The sequence below is a fragment of the Colossoma macropomum genome, unplaced genomic scaffold, assembly GCF_904425465.1.
Source record: "Colossoma macropomum unplaced genomic scaffold, Colossoma_macropomum, whole genome shotgun sequence".
In the NCBI taxonomy this organism is placed as follows: domain Eukaryota; kingdom Metazoa; phylum Chordata; class Actinopteri; order Characiformes; family Serrasalmidae; genus Colossoma; species Colossoma macropomum.
The window spans coordinates 32257280-32270516 of record NW_023494793.1 but is presented as its reverse complement, the minus strand read 5'-3'; the positions used below and the strand labels follow the sequence as shown (position 1 = coordinate 32270516).

Here is a 13237-nt window from a genome sequence, read left to right as displayed (position 1 = left end):
TACAAATAATATTGTCAGCAAGACAATTTAAGTGAAATGTAGAATCTCTGGAATATCTGAAGATTTTTTCATTATTTGACATGTTATTAATAACACCATGCACTTGAGATGGATGCATTTCTCATAACTTTTGTTTATTGTGTTTCATTTTGAAACTTTGTTTATTTCCAAGTTTTAAGTAAGCAAAAATTTTCATTCTGGTCTCACTTTTGGACCCCACTGTATAGTTGTATGCTAAGTCTTATGCAAAAGTTTGAACACCCCCTGTCAAGTTACATTTTGGTGATTTTCTAAGTGAAAATATGTTAAGCCAGACTTAAATAAGTAATTTATTATTTTCTGAGTTGAACAACATTGGGAAAAAATTAAAACTTGAAATATAAAATGCACCATAACTTGCACACAGGTTATCTGTTGAGGATGTGTTAATTTATTTTGACTCAGAAAATCAACAAAACTTAATTTGACCAGGGGTGCCCAAACTGTTGCATATGACTCTGCATATACATCATATGTCTCAAGTAAACAGATGTTTATTAAGATACATACATGTATAATTTGTGGAAAAGATCACTGTGTATCTTTAAACCTGAGAGCTCTGTGGTGTGTGAAATAATTCTCCAGTAGAAATGCAGGGGGCACTATGCTCACACTCTTGGTGTCTCCACGCTCAAACGGACAGCCGTGCATGATTGACTAAGGGAAGCATATTAATGTGATAATACAGTAGACATTTCGGTGCCTTCTTTGATTCTGACCCACACAGAGAGTAATGACCTTGGCATTTATACTCATTTTGATAAGTCATCAAATTCATATCAAAAGGAGTAGCTCAAGTGACATTTAGTTCCTCCGGGGTTGCAAGGAAAAGAAGTCTTCCATGAATACCTAAAAGGTCTAGATCTTCAAGTCGGTCAATTAAACGTAAGGCCAATTCAGCGGCTACTCGAGTAAAGTGGCAGAGCTTTAGTCGGGCTAAAACCTCAAAAACACCAGATGAGACCACACAGCTTTCAACACCTCATTTTATTGTCCCAACATTCAAAAGTACAAATAATTCAAACACAACAGTTTATGAAAAAGAAAAAAACATTTACAGCAAGATTTTTTTCATATTTTGTTTCCAGTTTCAGAAATGACCTAAACTAGCAAGGATAACATGAAGTCATTCATCGCAGTAATTTGATTAATAATAAGAATAAGGATAATAAGAATAATAGTAATCATAATAACAATAATCAATAATTGATAGTTAAGTAATAACATAAGTAGGAGAGACCAGCTTGGTCCAGTGAACATTTTTTCATCTTTTTTGTCTTTAAAGATTTATAGATTCTCAGATAGTAAACAAACACATCTTCAGGAGAAAATGAAAAATGACAAGAGCCTTGTTCCTCACTTGGCCTTCCCTCCTACACTACTGGCTGTTGGTTTCCTATTGGCAGGCTGCCACTATAAGGCGCTACAAGGGGAGAAAGTGAGCCACAGCGATTTGGGCACGTACCGTGGAGGCATGGCCCCATGTTCCACACACCCTCACCCCCCACCCCACGTGCCCCAAACACACACACACACACAAACACACATGCACACATGCACACACACGCTCTCAGTCACGCTCAGACTCGCGGAGGGTGATGTCATGAGCGAAGAGGAGGAAGTGATGTAGGAAATTAGTTCGTACATCAGAACAACATTCTACTGGGGTCGTTGCATAATTCAAACTGCCACCTGCGGTGGGGTTCGAGGAGGGCTGTGCTACCGCCCAGCAGACGGAGCAGAGGATGGACGGACGGCGGAGGTGCAGCTGAAGAGGTGGACGAGTGCGTATGAGTGCGTGTATCTAAGCAGTTAAAGATCTCCAACATTCACAGCAGGTCTATCTCAACGTGAGCTGATTCCCTACTCTCAAAGAGCCATTCACTAAATTTACCTCTCAAAATAGACTATATCTTAGAAAATATATAATGGGTGTCATCTATCAAATATCATCTTCTATAGCTATTTTATTTCAACCAGTACAATCAGCGTCAATGCTTTTTGGAGTTGTGTGATGTCACATATGCAAATGGTAGAATTTGTCGAAATCAAGGTAAAATGGTTACACTGAGTTCGCCACTGATAGGTCCAATGCAATGAGTCATACTAAAACAATGGACAAACAGTATAATAATCAAATCGAGGCAGCTGAGCCTAAAATGTTGGATGCCATAAAAATCCATGAGAAATTATGTCTCAGACCCACATTTTTGCATAAAGTTGGATCACAAAGCAACGGTAGTGTGTGGAGGGAGGGCGGGAAGCGGCTTTTAAAACTACACAAACTTATCACAGGTTATATTGAACCAGAACAACTGTTATAACATTCTATTAAGACTAAACTTTATTGAAAAAGATTTAAAGATTTATGTTTAACAAGACAAGAAAAAAGCAATAGCAAATTTAACTATCGACTAGGTTATGCATAGCGAGTAACTGTTTCTAGTAATAAGGGAAGAGCCTCACCAACCCTCTTGACATTTTTTTAGTTTTTGACTTTTAAACTTTTTTATATTGTAATTTTGATATATTGGTACAAAGCACAAACGTACTAAAATTTCTCAGTGCACAGGACTAATGGAAGAGCGTCTCCCCTAGTCGTTTGTTCCCTTTAGCTCAGAAACACCCCCCTCCCTGTACCAGAATCACACGAAAACACAGACAACATAACAACAAACAAACAAACAAATAAATAAATAAATAATCAAGATAAATAAATAATTTAATCAATGAAAACAATCAGTCGATCAATAAATAAATAAATAAATACATATTTTCAAGAAGCTTTTTTGTCCGGTTTCTTTTGCCGCGGCGGTAAACGTAAAAAAATAAACAAATAAATAAACGGAAAAAAGAAAAAAATCGAATCCAATTTTTCTTTTTTTTTTTTCACAAGCGACATGACAACATATTAAACAGGATTCCTCACGAGTTTTCTAAGTAACTGAACCATCACTTCATAAAGTTTTCATATGAAAAAAGACAAGCTTGAACAGAAAACAGTGACAACTCATAGATATAGATATCGTAAAACAAATGTAGACTATATATCATCTATTTGTACACAACAAAGAAAGACACATTTGTAATAGATCCTTTGAGGAAACAAATACTAGACTAACAAAACTAGCTAATTATCATTGAATTTTGACAAACGCTGTACACTCAGCAAGTAACCTATATGTCAGCAAGCCAAAGAAAACTCGTTAAGTGATTCTTACAAGGCCCGAATTTTGCTCATCTGGCTTTCTCGGCACAGAATTCTCTGGACCAGATGGGGGCCAACAATTAAAAGAAACAAAATGAAAACAGCAGCTCAATTTAATGCCAACACCGAAGTTTCGTTTTTTTTTCTCTAAATAACACACAGAACAACAAACTTGGATATTTAAGATATGTGAACCATGTAATATAGCACCTACGGTTGATCGCTAAAGGAAGTACATCTCAAATGCAATATCACCAAATCAGAGTGAAAGGAACTTATGCTTCCTACATGGAGAAGTGTATATGTATGCATTACCGATATCCCAAAGACTGATGATGGAAAGAAAATGAGTGGACAATGTGTGGCCTTTCTTTGGGCTCTTGACTACGAGGATGCGTTAGGCCTGGGAAGACCCCTATCCCTCTCCTATTGGGTATCGCTGTTGAACAATTACGTGCTATGAAAAATTACCTGCCTGAATTTGCATCTCTTGATAAAACCATCCGTCTACAAAACCATTGCCAATCTGGTTCTCCCCAAAAAACAAACAACCTTTGATCCTAAAAAGTACCACGGCAGAACGAACAAGACAAGGTGGCACCTGACCCCTCCCCCCAACCCCTAATTAGCCAGTCAAAATATTTTTCTCTTTTTTTTCAAATCCAGATTCTTGTAAAAATTCTTCAATAATTATTATTTTAATCATTATTTATAAAAATAGATCTTCTTTCTCTTTATTTTTTCATTTTTTCTAAACGCATTTTCAAGCAAAGAGATTTTCTCTTTGGCAACAGTGTGTGTGTGTGTGTCTGTCTTTTTTTTTTTTCGTCAACAGGAATGCTAACCCATCCCTTCCCTCTCCCTGTCTCCCGATCCCTCGTGAGGAAAGACATGTGTTCTGTTTGCAGTACAAAACAAAACAATGTTAGAAATTTCTTCTGCATTAGAGAAAAGGGATGGCATCATCCCTGTCAATTTACTTGGGGGGTTTAATAATATACACCAAAACAAATGAATGAATGATCACCGACTGTATTTTTAAAAAGAGCCCCCTCCCATTCTCTTCCCAGGGAGGCGTTATACTAACGACAGTGGATCCGGATTTCAAAAGAGAACAAAAGGAAAACCTGAATCAAGACCAAGAGAGTTCAATCTAAAGAAGGACATTCTCTTCTTTGAAATAAGGGCGGACTGGTTTTGCTACTGTTTTACAGAGAGAAGAGAAAACAAAGAAACAACCACAAGAACTCAAAGGATATACAACAGAATGCCTGTACCACTTACAGGTCTTCCAAATCATTAATATTTTCCGTTTTTCAATTTTTCTAATACTTAGGCAACATTGGCTTATAGGTCCAAAGGTATATTATAAGCCATATCCAGTTCTCTTTAGTTGGTTTGTTGGTTGGTTGTGTTCCTGTTTGGAGTAGGCTAGCTGTGTGGGCTGAGGTGGGTGTTTGTTAGTAGTGGTGTTTTTTTTACGGGGCTACACGAGAGTGGGGAGGGAGTTCAGGACTTGTGGGTCTTGTTGGTCTTGAAGGACACCTGCAATACGCGGTCGCCCAGCCGGTACCCATTCAGACTAGCGATGGCCATGGCCGCTTCATCGTAGTTTGTCATGGTGACAAAACCGAACCCCTTGCACTTGTTGGTGTTGAAGTCGCGGATCACTTTGACGTTGTTGACGGCGCCGAATGGCCCAAAGAGCTGCCACAGGACGCTCTCGTCTGAGTCTGGAGACAGGTTGTAGACGAAGATGCACCAGCCCGTGCCGGTGTGTCCGGGAATATTCATCCCTACTAGACTGGTCATGCTATCTATGGTGATGGGAGAGAACCTGAAAACAACAAGAGACAGAGAGAGAGACAGAGAGGGGTGTGGAGAGAAGGAGAGGGAGAAAGAGAGAGAGCTGTGTTTTAGAGAACTTGTTTTCGCAGTGTGGATGCAAACATCACTGGAAAGAAAGAGCCAGATGAGTGACCCTAGCTTTTCGCACCAGCTTAACACGTGAAGCTGCAGAACATCAGTGGCACATTAGAACATCACATTAGCTCTACAGTCTGCACCAACTCACCTACACTCCAACCTAATTGTGTGAGCTGTCTCTGACAGGGACCGGCCTCTCTGCAGCGTTAGCGTCTTTTGAATCTATTGCTCTTGATTTAAGATGATTTGAAGTTTCTGTTCAATATCTGCTCGGTGCTGAAAGGAAGGCGCCTGGTGGTTTTTTGTATGCAGTCTGAAAAGGCTGCACTGTAGACTGCGGGAGGGCTGCATGAAAATGCCATTCGCACAGGCGCCCGAGACACAGCGCTCCTTTCTTTCTTTCACTGTCTTCCTGAGTGGATCTATTGGAGAAACTAAATTGCAGGAACTCGTCACATTAATACCTCTCGAATTCATGGGAGATTTAGAATGCAACTGAGTAAATCTGCTCTCGTTCCTCTTGTAATCTTGCCTTTTTCTCCCCCACTCGCTTTTCTTTCTCTTGATACAGAGATTTGAATGCTCAGTTGACTTCAGTTAATTGCCTTTCCGCTTAAAGGAAATTTCCACTTTAAATAAAAGGTAAATTGGATAAAAGGTTCATTTCATATGCCAGTTCTTCAGGAATGACTATAGGCATTATTGGGGGGTGCTTTAATTGAGATTTCCGCTTTGCTGCAGACGAGACGGCTCTGGCGAAGCTGTTGTTAGTAGTGAGCAAAAGGGTCGTGCGAGTGTGCGTGTTTGTGTGCGGGGCGCAGGGTGGGGTATCGAGGGGGGAAAGCAGTAAGCAGGGGGTGGAAAATGGAAGCGGTGCTTTCGAGCTTGCCTGGCGTGGGGAACAGAGTGTATTCCACCCACACCCTCAGTGGCTCCGCAGTGTATGACTGTGATCGATAACGCTGCGCGGACCACAGGGCCGGCCAATTCCCTGCTTCTTGTTTTGCCAAGAATTACTCAGACGTTTCATCTGCGCTTTAGCTGCCGCGTCCTGGCAAAAGTCGACGCGTCTGTCTTTCCTACCCCCCACCCCCTCCGCTCCCCACCGTCTTTTGTGCCGCGTCGACCGCGTCTCATTATGCAAACGAGGAGTATAATTGCACATCGGCTCACTTTACGTTCGCTGACAAGCAACCATCTCATAACTTCAATTACGGCGTGTTTCTGTGTAAATAATGAATCCGGCACCATTACTCATCTTTGAGAAGAAGGGTGCGGGGAGAGAGAGGAAAAAATGGCTGCATGGTAATTTGGATGCCAGTCATCTGCGCGAGTGCGTGAGGGCCAGCGTAGCTTTAACGCACGCACTGGAGGAAAAGGCTCCTGTCGATTCGAGCAGAGGCCGCACGCGCGCTCCTGTCTGCTCGTCGTTTCGACCGAAGGGAAAACAGTTGGACAAAGGAGTTGCATAGCAACAAGCAGCTGACCTGCAGCCAGCCCACTGCCGTATACTGTCCACCTTCGCCCGTCGCCGCTCACTTCTTCCTTTGTTAATTACCTTTCACCACGTGCTCCGTAGTACACAAAGCATCCACCCTCCACCCCACCTCTTGCTTCCCTCTCGAGGAAGACCTGCTTGTGTGATTTGTGCGCACGGCCCTCTCCGCCACTTTGACAGCTAATCGCAGTCGGAGTAAATAATGAGAGCACTTTTGTCTCGCCGTTGTTGTTTCAGATGCTCTCTGCCTTGTTTGCATATCTTGCTTCATTGTCTAGGTTCATCGGATTCACCTCGTGGCTTCTGTAATTTGTAACTTCTATTTTCTCTTCCCTTCCCAAATGTAATGTCTGGATACGCTGAACATATTAGCTAGCTAGGTAGAGATCAGTGAAGCTGAAACCTGCCACATTTTACTTTCTGGATTTTCAAAAGGCAGTCAGTGTTGGTTTTCTAAAGAAAGTGAGAATATGTGGAAGAAACCTTGGACGTTTTGTGCTGTAAAAAGTAATGCCTTGAATTTACTTGATTGAAATGTGTACATCATTTCAGCATTAATAAAATATACCAGGGTTGGGCTCTAAGAGAATCCATGTTTGAACAGGCAGTGTCCAGAATAAAGTTACCTTTTACATTTTTAGGAGAACACTTCTAGAATGCTTACTCACTGAATTAAAATACATATATAATCTTTTAAAAAAACATCATCAGTGCTTGTTTATTAACTAAACTTAAAATTAGTGCATTGTGCATGAAGATGTATTCTAAAGAAGAACTTCAAAAACAGTATGTTTGCCAACACTGAAGTTCCTGCTAAAGCCTGAGTAGACAGATAAATCAACGTGATTATCAGTTATTAATCTGTGTTACTGAGCTCTGCTAAAGCCTGAGCAGACTGATAAATCAACATGATGATCAGTTATTAATCTGTTACTGAGCTCTGCTAAAGCCTGAGCAGACTGATAAATCAACATGATGATCAGTTATTAATCTGTTACTGAGCTCTGCTAAAGCCTGAGTATACTAATAAATCAACATGATGATCAGTTATTAATCTCAGTGTTACTGAGTTCTGCTAAAGCCTGAGTAGACTGATAAATCAACGAGATGATCAGTTATTAATCTCAGTGTTACTGAGCTTTGCTAAAGCCTGAGTAGATTGATAAATCAACAAGATGATCAGTTTTTAATTTGTGTTGCTGAGCTTTACTTAAGACTGAGTAGACTGATAAATCAAGGTGATCAGTTATTATAAAACTGCCAACCAGGAACAATGAGGAACAGTGGAAATTAAATAAAAAATACAACTGAATACATTTAGGACAGCGTATTCAGTATTCATCCATCACTAATTTTTCACTGTATTCTGCCCAACACTGTATATTACATCAGCACAATTTTGGCTTTCAGTTTTACTCACTTTTGGCAATAACTGTGTTAAAAAAAAGTTACACATTTGAAACAAGTAAGTTCAGTGATTTACTAGTTATTTTACTAGTTACTGACTAGGTATTCAAGCCAAGAAAAGAAATGATTGCACTGCATCAGTTTGACATCTTCCATCACTTTGCTACTAAAAAAGATGCTAAAATATGCAACAAAATGTCAGAAGCTCTATCACATAGACAAAAGACATCATTTCACTACTCTTCCACAAGGGCACAAAAGCAAACAGCACATGAGCAAAACCCAGGTGTTCAGAGGTTGCACTACCTGCAGTGAAACACAACGTTTCCTGCAGGGATCCAGGTAAACTCTCACCCCTCCTCCGCCTCACTCTTACCCTCCTCATCCAAAAATAGGACAGAGCATTTAAGGTGCAGTGGTAGGAGTTTATGGTAAAATAGCATGAATCATTTAATGAGACTCACTGGCCAACACTGGTCCCTGAAGCATTTTTGTTGTTTCTAACAGCTTTTCAGTTCCTACCCCCAGCCATATGTCTAATATTGCTATGAAAATAAAAGGAAGAAGCAGCCAGATTGTGACTGCAGTAACACCTAAGTCATTTTGGTGGGTTTTAGACCTGCAATTGGGTGTCCAGAGGCTTACAGGACTTCAAAACGGTGATGAATTGGATCATAGCAGTATGACTATAAAGATCCTAGGCGGAGTCTGGGCTCGAGCCCCTGAATCCTATGGCAGCCACACCTCCATACAAGGGCTACACATAATAAAACACAGAAAATACCAAACGTGATACAAAACTCAAAAATCTGCAGTCATCATCATCAAATAATGCATACTCAACACTAGAAAATATGAAGGATAATCTGGCTTTTTAAGCACTAGAGTGGTTGGTGGTTTGAAATCAAGCAGAATCAAGTAAAAAACAATCAAACTTATGCAACGGAAAAAACCTTGAACTGAACGGAATGCAAGTGACTTTTCAGAAAATGAAGAATCAAAAAAACGATAGAAATCATTTTGTCAACATGGACATCTGGCATTCGGTGAAGTTTAATTACCTCTTAACGCCATAGGCCATATTAAGCAAATTGTCCAGCCTGTGAAGAGAAGGAGGGTTCTGGGGTTAATGCCAGGCAGATGGTCTACTCACTCAATGGAACTAATGCTACAGCCCTGCGTCGCTGAAGGAAGACGCCCATCCAGCAATGGGCCATTACACTGTTCAGCCCCATCAGGCATCTCGCAGAGTCAGTCACTAAGCTAGCAAAGTACAAGGCTAGCAGCGGTGCTAACATTAATTTGGAAGGCCAGTCCACCGCCCACCCGGTGCCAAACAGACTCAGTGTCATTGCTAATGTAGCCTACGGCCACGCAGAGGAGCAGGAGTCTAGCAGTGTTATGACTTCAGACAGTTTTTGGTTGATATATTGGTGGATGGAGTCTCAGAGTTGAAATTCAATATAATACTGCAATTGAATGATGAACACATTATTTTCTTATCCTGAGTTCTGTCATTGTAATGGCTTTGTATTTGTGACAGATGATTTTCAGACTGATTTGAGGGACTGTGGCACACAGGGAATTCACCAATATCAAACAATTAGCTATCAAAGAATGAATTCATGTCATGTACAGGATCATGTAAAAATGATATGCTGGTGGTATGAATGAAACTGTCTCCAGGGTTCTGCACCTTTTAGTGCAAGCGAAAAGTTCAATAATTTAATATGACATTTGAATGAAGTTTGAGGCAGAATGTAATGGAACATTAAATAGAGGTGTCTCTTGCTCTCGTTCTCTCTCTCTCTTTTTCTCTTTCGCTAGTCTCTTCATTAGCCCTGGTGACCCGCTGGGCCGGTGCATTAAGCTCTCATCCTCATCAGTCACTCTCGTTTTGGGTTCCCGTCTGTTTGGCCACTCCACGACCTCCATCCTTCACATGGCCTGCCCCTGTCTAACGTCTTATTAAGCCTCGTCAAGATGGCCGACAGGGCTAATTAACGCTTTCTCACAATTTAGACCAAACTTTTTCTCACAAATAAACACACCCTCTCATAAACACACACATTCTTGCTGACTCTGTGAGCTCATGAGTTGGTGGCTCTACTCTGTCAACTTGACAAAAAAGGCTCTGCGATGAAACCAAAACCAGGGCATTCAATGTGCCGCATCATTAAGGCGCCAATTAGCCAATTAGCCAGGCAGGTTGCACCGTGGGTAAATGAGTTAATTGGAGAGGGGGCTTTGAGGTGCAAGAGTGGGCTTCTATGTACGAGACATCGGCAGGCCTATCTGAGCCCGGTCTGGCCGCGCCTACGGCTTTTCACACCATCTCCCCAAACAAACATAGCACAATAGCACCTTTGTGTGGCCACGAAATTCATGCAAATGTAAGACATCCTTTTCATTACTATTCAGTTATAATTGTTTGTGATGTATGAGGGATTAATTACTGATTACTATCATTAGCATTACAGTACAGTTATAATTGCCAAGCACGATTCATTTGTGTTAATGCATGATCCGGGGCACCTAGATTGTACAACTGAACAGATTATGTAGAAGAAATAAGTAAATGGTATTTTATCAAGTGGATGAGACTTAACATAACACTACTAATTGCAACTTGCTTTATAATATTTTGACATTAACAGGCTGGATATGTTGTTAGCCAATTGTTAATGGTGACTGGTGACATGGAATTGAGATGAAGGGGTGATGGTGTGTTAATGAAACAGAATCGTCATGGTGACATTGTGAACAACAGAACCCCACTGTCTCTTATAAACAGTCCTTCAGTCCTTTTTTGTCATGTTCATTCTTGTTTTTTTTTTTTTTTTTAAATTACAGGGGGGCAACTCGTTCTGAAAACTATCTAGTATCTTACAAGCTTCAATTGAACTCTACAGTCAACAATGACAAAAGTACAGTTGCTTTTTAATCTCATTTTGCATTTCTGATATTTGAGGAACCACCAATTTGGAATTCTATTGAATTACAGGTTAAATCAGACTCTGTAGACAACATTGTTCTGCTATCATAGTTTCTTTATGGAAGTTGCTGGTTTGCAGCCTGGCTGGCTGGCTTTACCTGAACCTCTGGGCTTGGTGGTGCAGGGGGCCGGGGTAGCGGCGGTTGGGGGACTGGTAGAGCTGGGAGAGGAGGGCCTGGCTGGTCTTCTGGCTGGGGTTGTTGGCAAACTTCACTGTGATGGGTTCTGCTGCTCCGGAGGGCTTCTGTCCATTCAGACCCTTGATGGCCTCCTCTGCTTCTATCCTCTTATCAAAGCGAATGAAGCCCACCCCGCGTGAGCCACCTGCAGGGCCAGCACATCACAAACACAACAGATGTTACATTTACAGGCTTTATCTTATGCTAGCAGGTTGTATTTAACATATCAGTTCAAAATACCCTGCTAAAACACTATTTTTACATGAGCATGTTGTTCTGCTAATCTGACTAAGACAATGTAAACAGCAATGTTTTAGATAGACGACCTTAGTCTTGTGGGGACGAATGTGATCTTGTAACAAGAATATATGTCTGGGGACAACCCTTGCTCCATCTAAAACCTGTCCCAAATTCCTTTATTCTATGTTCTGTTACCTTCTACAATCGATAACACAAGCAAAACAAGCTAGATAGCAAAATGCTATTGTTCGCTAACAGATCTGTTTTTCCCTTACATAACGTAAGATTTGTTTTTACCGCATGTAATGTATTCTCCGCACATGTGACACACATTCAGATAGTATGTGGTGTTTCTGGGAGAACATTACCCAGCCACCCTAAGAAGTCTATGCTCCCACCCACATTTAGCCAAAAATTATCCCCAGGCCCAGGTTGTCCCTAAGCCTCCTTGTTATGAGATCACGTCTGGCTCCATGAGACTAAGTCAACCTAAGGTTAGCATGATTAAGACAAGGCTGGTCCAGGCTGATCAGATTATCTGAGGTACATTTTTGCAGTACCGCATAGGTGATGACAAGAATTATGAATGACAAAAGGCAAAAGAGCTCGCAGATTTGGGGGAAGGCAGAGACATCCCTCAGAAACAGACATCTTGATATGCTTACACGGAAGGCATAATGCTGATATTTTGAAATGGTAGAAAACTCACAAATGTCTTGGTTTGGTGCAGTGTCTTGGGACTAACTAAGAACTTAAGCGGGCTATTGTGTGCATGTAAACGTAGATAGTAGAAACTCACTCTGACTCTCGCTTAGAGACACACACACACATACTGAATCCATTCCCTTTATATGGAGATAGAGCAGCCATACATATGGCTTGATGTCGAAAATGGCGGATGACAGTGATGTGCGGTCCATGTGTGACGGCTGCTATTGCCGGTGTCACATTATGCAAATGAGCCGTGAGCGAACGGCAAGACTTCATTGGCTGCCCCGCATTCCGCCGCTGTCAGGCAGACGTGTAATTTGTTTTCCTTTCTTCACGAGAGGATGGAGATATTGTATAGGGGCACTGCTGCCTGCTGGTGTGGAAATGGAGTGTGTATGTGTGTGTGCCTGTGTGTAGGGGCAGCGATTGTTCTCTCACTTATGTGTGAGTGTATCGTGTCCTGTTCCATCTCAAGCTGTGCGGCTTGCATAAGCTGACGGCCACACGCTACCGCATGGCATGCCGCGCGCCGGTGACATTTCTGTGGTTTCCTAGGCAATGTTTTTGACCGCCACCTGAAAGTAACATTTAAAAGAGCCTGGCTGGCTTGGAGGCCTTTTGTTGGGCTGCTTTTTAATGAGATGGCTCCTACTGCTCCAGGGAGGTGAGCGGGGAGACGACTCGCCTAGAGGACCATTTGCATAATACACTGTGTGTGTATATGTTTATGTGAGTGTGGGTGCGAGAGTAAGGATGTGCGTGTGTGTATTGGCAGCCTGGCATCCACACACATGCATTTTTATATTGTCACTTCAGCTTCCGTCACCGTGCCTCTCGCTCTTATTGACGGTTTCTGTTTCGGGGCTCTATTGCTGCGGCTTACTGTTACTGCTGTCTTACTGTTACTGCTGTCTTACTATTCAAATCAGACTCTTTTGATATATGCAGCTCTCGGAGCAAACATTTGTACACACATCTCTTCAATGCAACAAGCTTTCATTCAGCCTGTCTCTGCATTACACACCCTCTCTCTC

The 13237-nt window shown here is 41.6% G+C and overlaps 1 protein-coding gene across 5 annotated transcripts in view; it reads right to left on the bottom strand.

Annotated features, from left to right (window-relative positions):
* Positions 1 to 1007: 1007 nt before the first annotated feature.
* elavl4 (ELAV like neuron-specific RNA binding protein 4) overlaps positions 1008 to 13237 on the bottom strand; it is a 99046-nt gene continuing 86816 nt past the window's right edge. For 4 of the 5 annotated variants that reach the window (XM_036579199.1, XM_036579203.1, XM_036579201.1 and 1 more), the window contains 3 exons: positions 11172 to 11397; positions 9140 to 9178; positions 1008 to 5084 (listed from right to left, as the gene is read on the bottom strand). In XM_036579199.1, coding sequence (XP_036435092.1) covers positions 4757 to 5084; positions 9140 to 9178; positions 11172 to 11397 — 593 coding nt within the window. In that variant the 3' untranslated portion in view covers positions 1008 to 4756. The remainder of the gene's footprint in view (positions 5085 to 9139; positions 9179 to 11171; positions 11398 to 13237) is intronic. The other variant, XM_036579202.1, reaches the window with a different exon arrangement.